The 19809-nt window shown below is 36.7% G+C and overlaps 6 protein-coding genes across 6 annotated transcripts; 3 read left to right on the plus strand and 3 right to left on the minus strand.

Moving 5' to 3' along the window:
- Positions 1–1401: 1401 nt before the first annotated feature.
- GCK72_017134 (uncharacterized protein) lies at positions 1402–2597 on the minus strand (the record flags this gene model as incomplete). Its single annotated transcript, XM_053731902.1, has 5 exons — positions 1402–1596; positions 1643–1811; positions 1856–2022; positions 2070–2353; positions 2462–2597. The coding sequence occupies 5 exons, from the start codon at positions 2595–2597 to the stop codon at positions 1402–1404; spliced, it is 951 nt and encodes a 316-aa protein (XP_053580815.1).
- Positions 2598–2783: 186 nt separating this feature from the next.
- GCK72_017135 (uncharacterized protein) lies at positions 2784–4338 on the plus strand (the record flags this gene model as incomplete). The annotated part of the gene is made up of 4 exons (XM_053731903.1): positions 2784–2885; positions 3791–3846; positions 3891–4068; positions 4126–4338. 4 exons carry the CDS (start codon positions 2784–2786, stop codon positions 4336–4338), a joined length of 549 nt encoding a protein of 182 aa, XP_053580816.1.
- A 5657-nt stretch (positions 4339–9995) lies between these two features.
- On the minus strand, positions 9996–10936 carry GCK72_017136 (uncharacterized protein; the record flags this gene model as incomplete). The annotated part of the gene is made up of 4 exons (XM_053731904.1): positions 9996–10187; positions 10234–10402; positions 10447–10613; positions 10664–10936. 4 exons carry the CDS (start codon positions 10934–10936, stop codon positions 9996–9998), a joined length of 801 nt encoding a protein of 266 aa, XP_053580817.1.
- Positions 10937–11555: 619 nt separating this feature from the next.
- Positions 11556–14201, plus strand: GCK72_017137 (uncharacterized protein; the record flags this gene model as incomplete). The annotated part of the gene is made up of 5 exons (XM_053731905.1): positions 11556–11834; positions 11881–12041; positions 12086–12254; positions 12311–12509; positions 14056–14201. 5 exons carry the CDS (start codon positions 11556–11558, stop codon positions 14199–14201), a joined length of 954 nt encoding a protein of 317 aa, XP_053580818.1.
- On the minus strand, positions 14060–16089 carry GCK72_017138 (uncharacterized protein; the record flags this gene model as incomplete). Its single annotated transcript, XM_053731906.1, has 4 exons — positions 14060–14174; positions 15407–15559; positions 15604–15770; positions 15817–16089. The coding sequence occupies 4 exons, from the start codon at positions 16087–16089 to the stop codon at positions 14060–14062; spliced, it is 708 nt and encodes a 235-aa protein (XP_053580819.1).
- Positions 16090–17228: 1139 nt separating this feature from the next.
- Positions 17229–18182, plus strand: GCK72_017139 (uncharacterized protein; the record flags this gene model as incomplete). The annotated part of the gene is made up of 4 exons (XM_053731907.1): positions 17229–17501; positions 17552–17718; positions 17763–17931; positions 17988–18182. 4 exons carry the CDS (start codon positions 17229–17231, stop codon positions 18180–18182), a joined length of 804 nt encoding a protein of 267 aa, XP_053580820.1.
- Positions 18183–19809: the final 1627 nt, after the last annotated feature.

Consider the following 19809-nt stretch of genomic DNA (forward strand, 5'->3'; position numbering starts at 1 on the left):
CGTAAAGCTCAAGGTCGGATGTAAGACAATTTCAGTTTTAGAATTATTCTGAGTGTATTATCCACCTATTCAATGCAAAAAATCCTGGATTCAGATATTATTAGGGCCGAAATGGCAATTTTTCATTTTGATTTCGGAAAAATCTACGGGATTTGTTCATTTCTCAACATTATCCAACGAATGATAACTCAAAACGTGCTCCGGAGATTTTTACACATTTCTGTAGGACGGTTTTTCAATTTGCTCATTAGTTTTCGAGAAAATAACAAAAAATTGAAAAAAATTCAGAATTTGATCGATTTCTCAAAAACTAATGAGCAAATTGAAAAACCGTCCTACAGAAATGTGTAAAAATCTCCGGAGCACGTTTTGAGTTATCATTCGTTGGATAATGTTGAGAAATGAACAAATCCCGTAGATTTTTCCGAAATCAAAATGAAAAATTGCCATTTCGGCCCTAATAATATCTGAATCCAGGATTTTTTGCATTGAATAGGTGGATAATACACTCAGAATAATTCTAAAACTGAAATTGTCTTACATCCGACCTTGAGCTTTACGCTAAAAATTATAATCATAACGCTTTAGACCTGCTAATTTCTCAAATTTTTCGTTTCATGAGGGTAGATCAAAAATTTCCTTGCAGTTCTTACTCGGAGTCTGGGAGACCGTGCAGTTTTAAATATTAGCAGAGCATTTTTGTTGCAACTGCGCTCCACCGCAAACGAGAGAGTATCGGCGAGAGACGCAGAACATTTCTCGCGCCGACACAGATTCTCACAGTTTTTGATCTATTTTCGCTATTTTCCATAATTTTTTCGGTAAATTGAAGAAAATAGCGAAAATAGGTCAAAAACTGTGAAAATCTGTGTCGGCACGAGAAAAAACTCTGCGTCTCTCGCCGATACTCTCTCGTTTACGGTGGAGCGCATTTGTAAGAAAAATGCTCTGCTTATATGCTTTCAGAAAAATTTGAAAAATCTCTCAATTTTGTATGAATGCAGCCGCGCTCTATTGAGAAGGATGGCACATTTTTTGCGTCACGGTGAATATTCGAATTTATATAGCCGATGTAGTAACACGATCAATCGAAAGCTTATCATTCTTATATATAAAAGACAAGTGGTGTTTGTCTGTCTGTCTGAGGCACTGTCCGCAGCGGTTTTGGAAAGAGAAGAGAAACTGAGCCAGCGGGCAAAACCGAACTGTCGTGCTTTGGACAGCGACAGCCGCTTAAGACCACTCGGCCATGCGGGCACGTTTGAGAGAAGGTGGCCACGTGAATGAGGAGAGGCCAGCCGACTGAATCGCCGAAGGCGAGGCAGATAGGCTGGTCAAACAAATAATTCTTTATCGAAAAACATTCATTAAAACAGTAGTAAACGTATGAACCGATTCATTCTATATTTCGATTTCGTTGTATTCCAAAAATCCAAGAACAAAACAGGCACCAATTGCCATGAAGATGCTTGTCATAGGAATAACGACAATAGCAGAAATTATCTCATCATGGTTGAGTTCTTTGATAGCCTCCATGGTGCCGTAAAATGACAGGGTCCATGTGTTCATTAAGAAAATAGACATGCTGATTATAATCTGAAAAGTATTAAAACGGTATTTAGAAAGTATTTAGAAAATATACCAGAAGAAACACACGATTGTCCAGTGTTCTGGCTTCTTCCTTCAGTGGCATTACTTCTTTTGAATAGAAATCCATGCATTTTTCTAATTGTTCGCTATAATCATCGTTCATCTTTTCTAAGACAACCTGTCTTTCCGGACCAAGCTTTTTTTCCGATTGTTTTTCAGCTCTGGAAAATTAGTTTGCAATCCGCTACTTTTCATAAAAACTTACATGATTCGTCGACGGAGTTTCAGAATGTTGAACAAAACAACCAAGGAAACAAGTATCTCCATGATAATAACTAATCGATACCAAGTGTAATTCACCGCTAGAATTTGTGAAAAACAGATTGTGTAGACAACACAGAGGAATGTTAATACCAATAGCAAGATAATTTTCTGGAAAAATCTGTTGTAACCATCATGTATTTCAAAATAAGACTTACAGCATAACAAACATAAACCTCTCTGTCTCCAATCGAATCTCTTTTCTCTTTCCATTGGGTATTCAATGTATTCCTTAGATTCTCCAATTGCAGACTCTCTTCTTCAGTTGGTTTCGAATCTTCACGTAGTTTTCCGAACTGTTTGATAAGGAGTTTCGATAATGAAACTACTTGCTGTTGACTTCCTATTCTGGAATCATCCAGTGGGACCCTTTCAAATAGCGTGAATATCAGACCAGGTGCTTCTTCCTTCGGTGGTATCAGAATTTTCATGACGTCTACTTCTGTAAGTTAGAAAATACGGTGGCGAGTCTTGGTAAGGTTTTTGTGTATTTGGCGAACAAATCGATAGAAGACCCGTCCGATGAATGCCCTCCTCCAATGACCTCTACTGTTGTACGCATTAGATGGTCCGTTCGATAAATAGCTGGAGGCCCATTCTTGGGTACACAATACACGGTATCCTCCTCCCTCGTTCCCGTCACAAGGGCCTTCATTAGACGGTCTATCTGTCGGAACGGTCTCCATTTTCCCTTTTTTATGTCACTATTATCCACGTCATCTTTTCTCCTCCGTTTTTGAACAATTTAGGAATAAACCTCGTTACTTTTTTTTGTATATCAGCTAAACCGTGCCCGATTGATTAAATTTTTGAAGATAACGAAACCCACCAATATTTGTCACAATATATTCTAACTTACAGATCTAGAAGTCATGAAAATTCTTATACCACCCAAGAAAGAACAACCGAATCTTATATCCACGCTATTCGAAGAGTTTTTGCTGGAAGATTCTAGAAAACGAAGTCAACAACAAGTAGTTTCATTCTCGAAACTTCTTATCGAACAGTCTGGAAAACTACGTGAAGATTAGAAACCAACTGAAGAAGAGAGTCTGCAATTGGAGAATCTAAGGAATACTCTCAATACACAATGGAAAGAGAAGAGAAGTTTAATTGGAAAAAGAAAGATTGGCAAATTAAATGAGAAAGGAATAATATGTATTTAACAAAATGACCAGATGAGATAATTAATTAAAACCGGGTAATGGCAGAGTCAAGAAGATGTTCAAATTGGGAAGGGGAGAGGAAACTACTAACATTGGCAACGATGGCATTCCAGATGGGAAGGATAAAAGAGAAAAAATTGTCGGAGAGGGGGGAGAGATAAATGAGGGTCATGGGTCTTCGTGGAGAACTTGACAGTCTGATAAAGGAATTGAGATTGGGAAAATGAGACGCGCCAGCTATAAATTTATACAGGAGGAGTAATTGAGCTTTGAGTCTACGGTGTCTTATAGAGTAGATAGAGAGAAGTTCTAGACGATGCGAATAAGATGAGAAAGCGATATTGCATCGTTGGAGAGTTTTCCTAGAGTAAGTTCGTAGAGTGGATTCAAGAAGTCTGGAGAGGGATGAGGAGGGGGCAAGACAGAAAATGACTGAAGCGTATTCAAGAATAGGAAGAACATATGTTTTGAATAGAAAAGAGTAAAATGCCGGATTATTAGACTTGAAGGATTTGAGGATTTGGGAAGAGCGAAGACGAGCTAGAGATACTGACTTTTTAATGTGGGCAGAAAACTTGAGGTCAGGTTCAAAGAGAATTCCTAGATCACGAACCGAGTTGGAAACCAGAATGGGTGAGCCAACAATGTGAAACTGGTAGTGGGGGTTGAGAGCACCCAAGCGGAGTAAACTAAATTTTATCATTATCTTGGAGATACTTGTGTCTTTGGTTTTTTTGTACCGTCTTCTGAAACTCCGTCGACGAATCATGTAAGTTTTTATGAGAAGTATCGGTTAACAAACTAATTTTTCAGAGCTGAAAGTCAATCAGATGTAGAGCATGGTACCGAAAAACAGATTGTCTTAGAAAAGAGGAATGAATCTATGCTGTCTTACACCGAACAATTAGAAAAATGCGTTGATTTCTATTCAAAGGAAGTATTTCCACTAAAGAAAACAGCCAGAGCACTGAGCAATCATGCGTCTCTTTGGGTATGTCTTCTAAATAATTAAGTTCACCAATTCACCAAAAACTCTAATATTTTTCAGGGTATACTCTGCTTCTCTATAATCATACTAAACGTGTCGATCTTTCAATTTTATTTCATCATCGAGGCTCTCAAACAATTCAACAATGAATCGGCCATCGCTCTCCATGCACTTGCAGATGCTTTCCCAATGCTTCTTGGAACGAGTCTCATCACTGCAATAGGTTTCATTTTTGTTGGTGCGTTTCTGAGTAAGAACGAAGTGGCACTGTAGAATGGATCGGTTGATATGTTTCCTTCTATTTTTTTGAATGTTTTATTTCTCACAAATTCAATTGATGTAGTAACATCAAAGCCAAAGTATCCAACTTTGAATTTGTTTTGTAAACTAAATCTAATGAGTATATATATATTCCAACTGTTAATAACGTTTCTTTGTTAATTCAAACATTTTCCCGCCGATTTTCAACGGATTTTGATCTCACAAGAGCGTTGAATTCTTATTAGCCACCGTGTTGAATGAATGGGTTAATATGTTTACTAATATTTTTATGAATGTTTTAATTTAAAAAAATTCGTTCCAATTGAAACATTAACAAGTTATCGAAACAAAATAAATCGTGATGTCCACTTTGTTATCAATCATCACTTACAGCCAAAACAAATCTGTCCAAAGATAAAATATTGGGGGGAGCCAACTCCTACCGATTCAAAAAACTTTAGCATCACCGGCGGTTACAAACGATTGTCAGTCCCTGAGAAAACAACGGCATGCGTCAGAATGCATGGAAACAAGAAAGACATGAAACAACCATAATCAAAGTTCCTGACATGGGATTGACCCAAAATGAGATTTCTTAGTTATTTTGGGAAATGATAGGTCTTATCCCAACTAGAACAAAACGAAAATCGGCTCAATTGGCAAAGAATGGTCCCAACCGCAAAGAACGGTCCCAAAAAATAAAAGAACGGTCCCAAAGAATTACATGGTCCCTACCGCAAAGAATGGTCCCTCAAAATTGATACGAAAAACTTTTCACCATTCTCTTAGGCTTAGGTTTCTTAGAAATTGGGAAAAAATTGACAAATACGATTAATAACCGATTTTGTCAATTTTTTCACCAATTTCTAAGAAACCTAAGTTTAAGAGAACCAGTCGGTTCACGTCGCCTAACGGCGACTAAACCTCCTTCTCAACACCACCCTTCTAGGTGTTACAGTGGATCGTAATTAATCCGAAAACAGACGACACGTTTGGAATCTCCTGTTTATCTGACTCTGACGGTGACAAAAAATCATTCATATCGCCTCTGTGGATCAATCCGGAAACGGACGACACGCTTTGAATCCTCTTTTTTCTATATATATATCTGAATATAAGAAAAAATATTCCATGTCCCAACATGGGTTTGATACAACTGACTACAGTCAACGTTGCCGAAATTGACAGATCGGGTTCTTGAACGCACCGATCTTCGCCATTTGAAAGTCGAACTTAGCTTTGAAGTATTGCCCCTCGCAATATGAACAAATTTGATCCATCCTTCTGGTATAGTGAGAGCTCCTTTCTTCTCGCCGTTACACCATCGGGCTTTTCTGATCGTCTGGCAGCTGCCCGGGAAGCTACTGAAACCCTTCTAGATTATCTTCGGACTTTTTTCGCTGCTGTTTCCAATTTTTACTGTTGGTTCTGTTGCTGTTCGACTTCTCAGTGTCAGACTGTAGAGATCGTCTGTCTGCTGTATCAGCTGCCATGATTTTTAACCTCAATTTTGTGTCACCCTGACAGCTTTTTGTTTGGCTACCATGCGATTTGAATCAGCAGCTTCATTTTTCTGAAGTTAGTAAAAGTTGATCTTTTTCTCTATAAGCGAGGTTATAATAATAATAATAATAATTTATTACGTCCGCAAGGGTACGTGATTGATACCAATATGCATGAGTTCAATTTGCCCGTGTTCCAGTTTCTTGTATTCGTAGCACTAATTCAACTTTTTCTTTTTCTTATTTCTTGGAACAAATGCTTCTTCGAGGATTATTGGAGATAAATTTGCATCTTTGTAACTCTTAAACTTGATCCCCAACAGTTCAAGAGATACTATTTGACAGGGAAATATCATAACGAACTCTCGGAAAATTATCCATGTCCTGCGTCTATGTCTCTTAGTTTTCTTCTTACGATCTTTCCGTTGTTGTTTGCGTTGTTTCAGCTTCTGCTTTCTTTGCTGTTCTGCCTTTGCCCGCTTTTCAACCCATTCTTGAATCTGCTCACTCACATTATCCTTGACTTGCTCTCTTAGTTCAGCTATTCTCATCCGTTCGTGTTGTAGGACTTGTTCGCGAAATCGGGGGTTTTCACGACACGCCTTTTCCATAGCTTTCACCATTCCTTCTGCGATACGTCTAGCGGCTTCATCGACAAACTTTTCTATATTCCAATCATCCAGTCCCATTTCGTTGCTCGTTTGATTCCTCACGTTTTGCTAACAAATGCTCGCAACATTTGCCATGGATTCTGGACAATCTCAAGTCCGGATAGCAGTGCCCGACGTCTTCTTTTCGTCGTTTTTCTTCACAGACTCCTGTGTCATGCGTTGAATGTCCTGTATCCCATCAACTCCTCCGAGCTTCAATCTCACATCTGATTCTGAGCGATGGAGCATGAAGAGTTCAAAAGAATGTGCTTTACGTGGCCCCAATGTCTGGACTTCATGCAACTTCTGCTTTTCACTGTATTTTACACGAAAAAAAGTAGGCGGAGCTAAAACCGTGGTAAGAAGAAAAAGTAAATGTTGGAAATGAATCCATCCCCTTTTAGCTTGAATCCATCCACAACTTATCCATCCCCTTTTAGCTGTCCCCAGAAAACTGCCCGTATGTGTATGATATTGATCAATCTGGAGAAAAACGATACGGCTGGAATCATCAACTTTTCTGAATCTTATGATACCAAAACATCTTTCACGTCTTCGCTTTTTCGAACGCGGACCGTATTTTTCCTTATTGGAAACAGACGACACGTTCGGATATCTCTTTTTTCCGAATAAAAAAAAATATATATTAAAAATCTTTCTTCGCCCTCTGGATCGAACTAATAACTAACTGTAGTCAACGACGCATAACTTGCCAGATCGGACGCGTCGACACGCCGCCCTCAACCACGCGGCCCACACAGGTGAACCGCTGGGGAACACATATGGAACCGCGCGGTAGCGTATGTGCGGCTAAAAAGAATGAGGGTTGGACCCTATATGTGTCTACGTGGATCACCGCGCGGTCGGCCGAAAACGTGGGGAGCATATGGAACGCATATGGATAGCATAATCAGCATTAATTCTACCAACCGTATTTGGTTGATTATTCTGTATGAAACACTAGAAAGGCCTAATTCATTGTTGTGATTGTTATATAATGCTATCATGTTGTTTCACTTTTCTTTTTTCCAACTTGTTCACTTCCCATTTCTCGGACTTGTATATTTTTTTCTATTTTTCTCGAAGTTCTTTCCTTTTTTAAACAGATAATGGCAATACTTTAAAAAAATTGAAAATCACACACGATTTCCTATAAAAATCATATGTTAGCTTGGTGATTATAACACAATCTTTGATTCTCAAGCTTTTCTTTGAGCTCTGAAAGAAAATGATACCCGTCGAAGAAATTCGAAGTCCGATATTTTGACTTTACTTCGGTATGACAAATACTTACCTTCTTACCTTTAAATCAATCTGAAAAAATATAATTTCTTATCATACCGAAGTGAAGCGGAAAATGGGCCCGGACTTATAGAAAAAAAATGTCGCGTCGATTTACGGTAAACAACACGCCCACGTGTAATTCCGGAGTGTCGTTGCGGCGGCCGGCCGCCACCCTCAAATATGGACCATACATATGGGAGCTATATGGGTGCACGCGCTGCCAGTACACAGAAAAGACGACCGCACATATGCGGCACACGCGCGATCCACTTTTCATTTATGGACACACATAGGGCGCTATTCTGGCACCTTCACATATAGGATTCCCAGCGGTTCACCTGTGCACTGAAAATGCAAGCCGAAGAAAGGAAAGAAATGACGACGCTTAGGTCGACAGTTTCACGCCTCTTTTTCCGTTTTTCATTCCCCTATGCTTTATCAGTGTTTTTGGCTCAGAAGGTGTCATTTCGAGAATTTTGAAAAAAGAAAAAGACGGGCATCATGCGGGGGAAATTTCTGATCTTTTGGTCCATCTTTGAAGGAAATCGGTCCAGTAGGAAAGGCTGTGGGATCGGCGACACACACACAAACATACAGAATCTGGTGTTTGTTAATAGTAAAGATGGTGAAAAGTTTTTCGTATCAATTTTGAAGAACCATTCTTTGCGGTAGGGACCATTATATTCTGAGTTTCCAGAAAATGGCAGACACATTTTCCTTTTTTTTTCGACTTTTTTGAGTTGAACCACTTCGAGACATTATAGCTCAGCCAATTCAAGAGCTATATTCCCAAACTAAAGTGCAATCGCAAGACATAGACCAAGGCTACATAAGAGGTAACAAATTCATGTTTCTAGCTGTGACTCCCGAACTACTACAAATAAAAATGTGAAAATTTGCACTTCTCATTAAATCAGAAAGTGGTAATTTTCGAAAAAAGGTATTTGGGAGACTATGCCTATCCGATTGCCAGTGTCAAATAAGGTGTACATATGCATTCAAATATATGTCTCGCCTTTCATTCCAGAAACTTATTTTTTCAATTTTCATGTTCAACTTCATGTATAGGGTTACGTGTGATTTTTCAACTGCTGAGTTGATCGTTCATTGAGATTACGGTAGATCGAAAAGATGCGTTGAGGACGCGTGCGTTATTTACTTCTTTTTTTCAAACTCAAACTTCTGACATTTTTCCGATTTCTTTCTTCGTATCAAATTTTCTAACAAGACGTGTCCCTGTGTTTACTGAGAAATGACTAACGGAATATTCTGTGTCTCACAATATCTCTACCGAAAGACCTTACTCGGTTTTTCCGTCAGTCTTATTACTTAGTTGTCCTACCGGAATGGACAACATAAAATATTGTATATATCTGATTTCTATTAAATGCTAATATTTCCATCTTTTCTATTATTTGATTGCCTCACTGAAATGATTGATCTCTGTATTTTTGATTTTTATTGAACTCATAAAGGTATGTCTCAACATTTTCATTTTTTAACTAGGAAATTTTTATTTTTTCCAGTTTTTTGCCTTCATTGAGGAATACCTTTTCGGTGAATTCCATCGAATTGAATGCCGACAAGATTGGCCCTATTTTATCTATTGTCTTCTCATTTTTCTAAAAATTTTTTGCGGTCGGTCGTACGGTCAGCTTTCCGTCTTCCACTGATTCCTTTTTGATTTCTTTTTTGAGTCCTAGTTCCTCCTGAGTTTAGGTTTTGCCTTGATTTTCTATTTCTATGTTTTTTTTCCTTTTTGTTGCCTATCGTGCCGCGTCACCTTATGCATTTATACGTCATTCAGTGGGAGAAAGAGAGACGGTCCCAATACATGGCCACGCCCCTTGGGGGCGAGTGCGAGATTGTTTCATTCTTTCCTACCATTCTCCACCAGAAGCTGGTATCAAAAGCTTCTCCCCTTTTTCTCCCCCTTTTTCCCCCATTTTTCCAATTTCTAGGAAGTTTCATCAAGAAGCTTCCTCTTCACCTCACATCCAATCTCTCTGTGAGACTTCACAAGAAGTCCTCACAATTCTCATACCTCATCACCAATCTGGTGAGCTTCTCAAGAAGCTCACATCCTATTGTTTTATCTTTATTGATTAACTCAAATCTCTTTATCTTTTACAATCATAATAAATGGTTTAATTATTTGATTGACAAAACGTGATCCAGGAGTGGGAGCAGAACACCCTTTGTTACAAGTAGTAAATATATGAACCAATTCATTCTATATTTCGATTTCGTTGTATTCCAGAAATCCAACAACTAAAGCGACACCAAGCATAGTGAAGATGATTGCCCCAGAAAGTACAACAACCACAAATGGTGAATCATTGTTGAATTCTTTGAGAGCCTCGTTGATGCCGTAAAATGTCACGGCCCATAGATTCATTAAGAAAATAAACACGCTGATTATAATCTGAAAAGTATTCAAACGGTATTTAGAAAGTATTTAGAAAATATACCCAAAGAAAAACACGATTGTCCAGTGTTCTGGCTTCTTCCTTCAGTGGCATTACTTCTTTTGAATAGAAATCCATGCATTTTTCTAATTGTTCGCTATAATCATCGTTCATCTTTTCTAAGACAACCTGTCTTTCCGGACCAAGCTTTTTTTCCGATTGTTTTTCAGCTCTGGAAAATTAGTTTGCAATCCGTTACTTTTTATAAAAACTTACATGATTCGTCGACTGAGTTTCAGAAGACGGTACAAAAAAACCAAGGACAATAGTATCTCCAAGATAATAACTAATCGATACCAAGTGTAATTCACCGCTAGAGTTTGTGAAAAACAGATTGTGTAGACAACACAGAGGAATGTTAATACCAATAGCAAGATAATTTTCTGGAAAAATCTGTTGCAATCATCATGTATTTCAAAAAAAAAAGACTTACAGCATAACAAACATAAACCTCTCTGTCTCCAATTAAATCTCTTTTCTCTTTCCATTGTGTATTCAATGTATTCCTTAGATTCTCCAATTGCAGACTCTCTTCTTCAGTTGGTTTCGAATCTTTACGTAGTTTTCCGGACTGCTTGATAAGGAGCTTTGATAATGCAACTACTTGTCGTTGACTTCGTTTTCTCAAACCTTCTAGCGAACATTCTTCGAATAGTGTGAATATCAGATTCGGTGTTTCGTTTTTGGCTGGTATGAGAATTTTCATGGTTTTAAGATCTGTAAATTAGAATATATTGTGACGAGTATTGGTGTTAGTGTTCTTTCCGTGTGTGTCTCATTTGTAACAACTTCACAAACAAATGTTCGGCAGATAGCTAGAGATACACTCCTCAATTGTAAAGAAAATAGAGAAAAAGACAATCCGATAAATAGTCCGTCTGATGAAGGTCTTCCTCCAATGACCTCTACTGTTTTACGCATTACATGGTCCGTTCGATAAATAGCTGGAGACTACTGCTTTGTTCACTACTCACGGCATCCTCCTTCCTCGTTCTCCCGCCACAAGGACCTTCATTGGACGGACTATCTATCGGATCGGTCTTCCCTCTTTCTCTTTTTTAATGTCACTATTATACACGTCACCTTTTCCCTCCGTTTTCTTACAATTGATGAGTGTAGCTCTTTATTTTTCTATCTATCTCACTATCCATGCCCGATTAATTACAAATTTTGAAAGAGAACTGAAAATTAAAAATAATAGCTATGATAATTTGACTTCATGATTCAACTATCTGCCAATGACATTGTTTGCAAATAATCTTGGTTTTTAACAAGAAACACACAAAATGCAAGCATAAATAATCAAACTTATAGATCTAGAAGCCATGAAAATTCTGGTAATACCGAAGAAAGAACAGCTGAATCTAAATCTAATCTCCACGCTATCCGAAGAATTTTTGCTAGAAGATTCTAGAAAACAAAGTCAACAACAAGTAGTTTCATTCTCGAAACTCCTTCTCAAACAGTCTGGAAAACTAGGTAAAGATTCGAAACCAACTGAAGAAGAGAGTCTGCAATTGGATAATCTCCGGAATACATTGAATACACAATGGAAAGAGAAGAGGGATTTGGTTGGAAAAACAAAGATTGACGTTTGTTACGCTGTGAGTCTTTTTTGAAATACATGATGATTACAACACCTTTTCTCAGAAAATTACCATGTTGGTCTTGACGACGATAATCTATGCTAGCGATACAGTATGTGTTTTACAAACTCAAGCGGTGAAATACATTACAGATTTTATTATCATGGGGATACTTTTGTCCTTGGTTGTTTTGTACAACCTAATGAAACTTTGCCGACGAATCATGTAAGTTTCTATAAAAAGCGCCGGATAGCAAACTAAATTTCCAGAGCTCCAAATAAACTGGATGTCGAGAATGGTACCGAGAAGCAGATTTGCTTTGGAAATATGGAGTTGTCTTTCATGGAACAGTTAGAAAAATGCGTGGGATTCTATTCAAAGGAAGTAATGCCATTGAAGGAAGAAGCCAGAGCACTGAGCAAGTATTCCTCTCTTTGGGTATATTTTCTAAATACTTGAGAAGGGCCTTTCACCAAAACTCAAATACTTTTCAGATCAAAAGCAGTCTGATTGTTTTCGTACCGCAAGCTGTGGCTATGACAATTTACTGCATCATCGTGGCTTTCAAACTACTTGACAATGAATCAATAATAGCCGCTCCCCTCTTACTTCTTGGGTATCCCTTCATAGCTGCAACAGCTTTCATTTTTATTGTTGCGATTTTGGAAACAGCTACATTTTACATAACGATTAGTGAGGGTGCAACGCTCATAATACTTTGATATTTGGTGGAAAAAACGACTGAATTAACAAGCAAACGTTATTAATAGTTGGCACATATGTATTAGATTTAGTTTACTAAATAAATTTCAAATTAGATATTTTGGCTTTGTTACAAGTATTCAGACGTTCGATGACAAAATCGCATGTATTAAAGCCAAAGTATCCAACTTTGAATTCTTTTTGTGAACTAAATCTAATGAGTATATATATATTCCAACTATTGATAACGTTTCTTTGTTAATTCCAACATTTTTCCGCCGATTTTCAACGGATTTTGATCTCACAAGAGCGTTGAATTCTTATTAGCCACCGTGTTGAATGAATGGGTTAATATGTTTACTAATCTTTTTTATGATTGTTTTAATTTTGAAAAATTCGTTCCAATTGAAACATTAACAAGTTATCGAAACAAAATAAATCGTGTTTTCCACACTGTTATCAATCATCATTCATAGGCAACTTAACTATTCAAAAAATAAATTATTCGGGTGAACCAATTTCCACCGATATACTTATTAAATCGTGTCGAGACCCAAACTTCTAAATTTCAGAGATTACGGTAGCTCTGAAAGATGCGTTGCAGATGCGTGACTTCTTTTTCAAACTCGAACTTCTGACCTTTTTCAACAATTTCTTTCTTCTCTTTCACACTTTCCACGATTTCTCCTTGTGTTTACTGACATGGGAATCAGGGCTGTGCGAAGTTAAAGGTTTTTTTGGTGGTTTTCGAAAAGTTTGAGGCGAAAAATTTTTCGTGCCAAATTTTCCGAAAAATTTTACGGTCTAAACTTTTCGAAAAATTTTGGAAATTTATACTGAAATTTCAAAATTTAAGTTACAAAAATAGTGATTTTTCGCTTTTTCCTGAAATTCTGTACTCAAAAGCGGTTTCTATCAGTCTTTCTTCGAAATACTTACTGTTTTCACACAAATTCAAGATTTTTGGCTCGAAAAACACATTTTTCGGACATTTTTCTGGAAACTTTTTTTTTCGAATTTTTCGGTCAAAATTTTTCGAAAAAAAAGTTTTTCGATTTTTTTCGGTCCGAAGTTTTCGAAAAAATAAGTTGTTCGGTTTTTTCAAAAACTTTTTCGCACAGCCCTGATGGGAATGACCCAGGGTGTCTGGGATTTCTTAGATATTATGATGATAGCCTTCACCCCAACTAGAACAAAACGAAAATCTTACGTGCCCCTTTTGAGTTTCCAGAGAATGGCAGACACAATTCCATTTTTTCGAATTTTTCATCGTAACTCGGTCAATTCAAGAGCAATCTTTTCAAACTGAAGTGTAATCGCAAAATATAGACCAAGGCTTTATAAAAGTAAACAGAGTCATGTTTCCAGCTGTGACTCCCGAATTACTACAAATCAAAGTATGAAAATTTGCACTTCTCATGAAATCAGAAAGTGGTAATTTTCAAAAAATGTATTTGGGAGACTATGTCTATTCGATTGCCAGTGACAAATAAGGTGTACATATGCATTCAAATATATGTCTCGCCTTTCATTCCAGAGACTTATTTCATCAACGAGGCTCTCGAAGAATTCAACAATGATTCACCATTCGTGGTTGTTGTACTCTTTAAGGCAATCATCTTCACTATACTTGGTCTCGCTTTAGTTGTTGGATTTCTGGAATTCAACGACATCGAAATATAGAATTAATTGGTTAATGTGTTTACTACAATTTTTTGTGAATGTTTCTATTTCTGATAAATTCATTTGATGTATAAACAAATTTCCAAAATAACAGGCATTTTTATTAACAGATAGCTGAAGTATAAATAAATGCATAAGGTGACGCGGCACGATGGGCAGCAAAAAAAAAAAAAGTAAAAATAGAAAATCAAGGCGAAACCTAAACTCAGGAGGAACTAGGACTCAAAAAAAATCAAAAAGGAATCAGTGGAAGACGGAAAGCTTATCTTACGACCGTGAGTGTAAAGCAGCTAGTTGAAAATAGACGGTAAAATGTTTGAATGACACAGAATTTTCCGTTAGTCATTTCTCAGTAAACACAGGGTCACGTTTTGTTAAAAAATTTGAAAAATATAGAAGACATTCGAAAAACCGGTTGGAAGTTTGAATCTGAAAAAAAGTCAATAACACACGCATTTGCAACGCATCTTTCAGAGCCACCGTAATCTCTGAAATTCAGAAGTTTGGGTCTCGACACGATTTAATAAGTATATCGGTGGAAATTGGTTTACCCGAATAATTTATTTTTCGAATAGTTATGTTGCCTATGAATGATGATTGATAACAAAGGGGAAAACACGATTTATTTTGTTTCGATAATTTGTTAATACTTCAATTGGAACGAATTTTTCAAAATTAAAACATTCATAAAAATATTAGTGAACATATTAACCCATTCATTCAACACGGTGGCTAATAAGAATGCAACGCTCTTGTAAGATCAAAATCCTTTGAAAATCGGCGGGAAAATGTTTGAATTAACAAAGAAACGTTATTAATAGTTGGAATATATATACTCATTAGATTTAGTTTACAAAATGAATTCAAAGTTGGATACTTGGGCTTTGATGTAGTTTTTTCACCGAATATCACAGTATTATGAGCGTTGTACCTTCACTAGTCACCCTGGAACATGTAGTTTCGTCAGAAAACGCAACAATTAAAATGAAATCTATTGCAGCTGTGAAGGGAATCATAAAAAGTAAAGGGAGAGCGGCTATTGATTCATTGTCAAGTAGTTTGAGAGCCGCGATGATGCAGTAAACTGTCAGAGCCACAGCGTTCAGTATGAAAACAATCAGGCTGCTTTTCATCTGAAAAGTATTTGAGTTTTTGTGAATGATTCATCTCAAGTATTTAGAAAATATACCAAAAAAGACGCATACTTGTCCCGTGATCTTGCTTGTTCCTTCAGTGGAAATACTTCCTTTGAATAGAAATCCACGCATTTTTCTAACTGCTCGGTGAAAGACAACTCCATATTTCCAAAGCAAATCTGTTTTTCGGTACCATGCTCTACATCCGACTGATTTATAGCTCTGAAAAGTTAGTTTGTTATCAGTTACTTCTTATTAAAATTTACCTGATTCGTCGAAAGAGTTTCAGAAGGGTGTACAAAACAACCAAGGACAAAAATATCCCCATGATAATAACAGATGAATACCAAACAAAAAATATCGTTTGAGTTTTAAAAACAGATACTGTGTCGCTAGCATAGATTATTGTCATTAGGACCAGCATGGTAATTTTCTGAAAAAAGGTGTTATAAGCATCATGTATTTCAAAAAAGACTCACAGCATAACAAACGTCAATCTTTGTTTTTCCAACCAAATCCCTCTTTTCTTTCCATTGTGTATTCAATGTATTCCTTAGATTCTCCAATTGCAGACTCTCTTCTTCAGTTGGTTTCGAATCTTTACGTAGTTTTCCGGACTGTTCAATTAGGCGTTTCGAAAAGGAAAAAACTTGTTCTTGGGTTCGTATTCTAGAATCTTCCAGCAATAACTCTTCGAATAGCGTGGATATCAGATTCGGTTGTTCTTTCTTGGGTGGTATAAGAATTTTCATGGCTTCAAGATCTGTAAGTTAGAATATATTGTGACAAATGTTGGTGGGTTCAGTTATCAGCCAAAACATGTAAACAATCTGGCATGGTTTAGCTGATAGTGAGATACAAAAAAGTAACGAGGTTTATTCTTCAATTGTACAAAAAAACGGAGGAGAAAAGATGACGTGGATAATAGTTACATAAAAAAGGGAAAATGGGGACCGATCCGATAGATAGTCCGTCTAATGAAGGCCCTTGTGACGGGAGAACGAGGGAAGAGGATACCGTGTGTCGTGAACAAAGCAGTAGTCTCCAGCTATTTATCGAACGGACCATCTAATGCGTAAAACAGTAGAGGTCATTGGAGGAAGACCTACATTGGACGGACCTTCTATCGAAGTGGCCTCCTCTCTTTTTCCTCATTTCTTTACTGTCAATACCATAGACGTCATCGTTTTCTCTTCTTTTCTTTACAATTGAGGAGTGTATCTTTATTCACTTCTGTGCGTATCTCGAATCATCTGAATAATGTCCGTTTTGACAAACGTTTTTGGACAGGTAGCAGAAATAATTATATCTGGAGTTATTGAGTTTTTTGTTTCAAAATGTTGGAAAGCCCCTAAATAAACAAAAAATTATATCGAATTGACTTTTTAAGCCTAGAGCATTGTTCTAGAGTTCCAGAAGTCAAAATCAGTTCAGCTTTTCTACAGACAATCAGTGAAAATCTTATTTAAAAAAATAAAAGTTGTCAATTTTTTCTCACTCAAAAATTATTTTATTCTCCTTTTTCTTCATTTCTGGTATTTTTTGACTATAACACGAACAAGGAATACATATGTAAATGTGTTTTATTATGTTTTAAATAACACTTTGTATAGAGTTTTTAAAAGGTATATTCGTGTTATGGTCAGAAAATACCGGAAATACACTATCTACATATAGAAACGGTCTTCATTTTCCTTTTTTTATGTCAATATTATCCACGTCATCTTTTCTCCTCCGTTTTTGTACAATTGAAGAATAAACCTCGTTACTTTTTTTGTATCGCACTATCAGCTAAACAATTCCCGACGGATTACATTTTTTGAAGATAACCTTTTTAAAGAAACCCACCAATATTTGTCACAATATATTCTAACTTACAGATCTAGAAGTCATGAAAATTCTTATACCACTCAAGAAAGAACAACCGAGTCTGATATCCACGCTATTCGAAGAGTTATTGCTAGAAGAATCTAGAATACAAACCCAAGAACAAGTTGTTTCATTTTCGAAACTCCTTATAAAACAGTTCGGAAGACTACGTGAAGATTCGAAACCAACTGAAAAAGAGAGTCTGCAATTGGAGAATCTAAAGAATACATTGAATACACAATGGAAAGAAAAGAGAGATTTGGTTGGAAAAACAAAGATTGACGTTTGTTATGCTGTGAGTGTTTTTTGTCTGAAATATATGATAATTAAAACACATTTTTCCAGAAAATTACCACACTGGTCCTAATGATGATAATCTATGCTAGCGACACAGTATCTGTTTTTAAAACTCAGAAGATAATTTTGTTTTTTTATTCATCTGTTATTATCATGGGGATACTTTTGTCCTTGGTTGTTTTGTACACCCTTCTGAAACTCTTTCGACGAATCAGGTATGTTTTTATGAGAAGTAACTGATAACAAACTAACTTTTCAGAGCTACAAATCAATCGGATGTAGAACATGGTACCGAAAAGCAGATTTGCTTTGGATATATGGAGTTGTCTTTCATGGAGCAGTTAGAAAAATGCGTGGATTTCTATTCAAAGGAAGTATTTCCACTGAAGGAACAAGCAAGATTACAGGGCAAATATGCGTCTTTTTTGGTATATTTTCTAAATACTTGAGATGGATCATTCACAAAAACTCAAATACTTTTCAGATCAAAATCAGCCTTATTGTTTTCATACTGAACGCTGTGGCTCTGACAGTTTACTGCATCATCGCGGCTCTCAAACTACTTGACAATGAATCAATAGTCCTTCTCCCCTTACTTTTGATGCTTCCCTTCATGGTTGCAGTAGATTTCATTTTATTTGTTGCGTTTTTTGACAAATGCATTTTACAGGGTGACTAGTGAAGATACAACGCTCATAATACTTTGATATTCGGTGGAAAAACGATTGAATTCACAAAGAAACGTTATTAATAGTTGGAATGAACGTATTAGATACAGTTTACAAAAGAAATTCAAAGTTGAATTCTTTGACTTTGACACAGGCGTTTAGACGTCCAACACAAAAATCGCTAGTGCGGCGCAGATAGTCGACGTCGACTTTGTTCCCCTAACTTCTGTAGGGCGGTCCAGAGAGCATCGACCATGTTGTAGGTGATTAGCCAGGAAAATGAGAGAAAGAATGACTTTTGTTGATTTTGAACTGTTACGTGGCCAAATCTAGTTGAGAGATAAAAAAGCAACAAAAAATTCTTCAAAACCAAGTTTTGGTAGACCCTGAGTTGATTTTCGCTTTTCTACTGAAAAAAAAACTAATGAAGTTCTACCGTCAGATGTCACCGCGGCCATAGCATCGCAGTTTTTGAAAAAAAAGCGGTCATGGTCCTAGTGACGTTCTGGGGACCGCACAGGCGATGTGGTCAATGTGTGTCTGAAGGCCTGTATCAAAGCGAAAGTATCCAAATTTGAATCTTTTTGTAAACTAAATCTAATGAGTATACATACTCCAACTATTAATAACGTTTCTTTGTTAATTCAAACATTTTCCCGCCGATTTTCAAAGGATTTTGATCTCACAAGAGGGTTGATTTCTTATTAGCCACCGTGTTGAATGAATGGGTTAATATGCTTACTAATATTTTTATGAATGTTTTAATTTTGAAAAATTCGTTCCAATTGAAACATTAACAAGTTATCGGAATAAAATAAATCGTGTTTTCCACTTTGTTATCAATCATCACTTACAGCCAAAACAAATCTGTCCAAAGATAAAATATTCGGGTGAACCAATTTCCACCGATATAATTATTAAATCGTGTTGAGACCCAAACTTCTGAATTTCAGAGATTACGGTAGCTCTGAAAGATGCGTTGCAGATGCGTGACACTGACTTCTTTCTCAAACACAAACTTCTGACCTTTTTCAACAATTTCTTTCTTCTTTCTCGAATTTTCCACGATTTCTCAATGTGTTTACTGAGAAATGACTAACGGAAAATTCTGTGTCTCGCAATCTCTCTACCCAAAGACCTTACTTGGCTTTTTCGTCATTCTTACCTCTTAGTTGTCCTATCGGAATGGGCAACGTAAAATATTGTATTTATCTGATATTTATTAAATGCTAATATTTATTTATTTCTATTATTCGATCGCCTCACGGAAATGGCTAGTCCCTGTACTTTTGATTTTTATTGAATTCATAACGGTACGTTTCATCATTTTCCTTTTTTAACATGGAAAATCTTCTTTTTTTCCAGTTTTTCATGCCAAATGCCATCGTCATCCAGGAAAAGAAAGATAATTTCATTGAAGGACAAGACGAACACGGCTATCATCATAGACCATTGATAAATTTTTAGAATTAAAGGTCAGAAAGTCGGCGGCTTTCTGGCTTGCGTGTGTAAAAAAGTGTTAGTAAGCACCTTTGTCCTTGCCGCTAGCTGCTTTACACTCCATCCTTATTTTATCTATACCCTTCCCCCATTTTTTTATGAAAGTTCTTGCAGTCGGTCGTACGGTCAGCTTTCCGT

Source organism: Caenorhabditis remanei, chromosome V (assembly GCF_010183535.1).
Source record: "Caenorhabditis remanei strain PX506 chromosome V, whole genome shotgun sequence".
Taxonomy (NCBI): domain Eukaryota; kingdom Metazoa; phylum Nematoda; class Chromadorea; order Rhabditida; family Rhabditidae; genus Caenorhabditis; species Caenorhabditis remanei.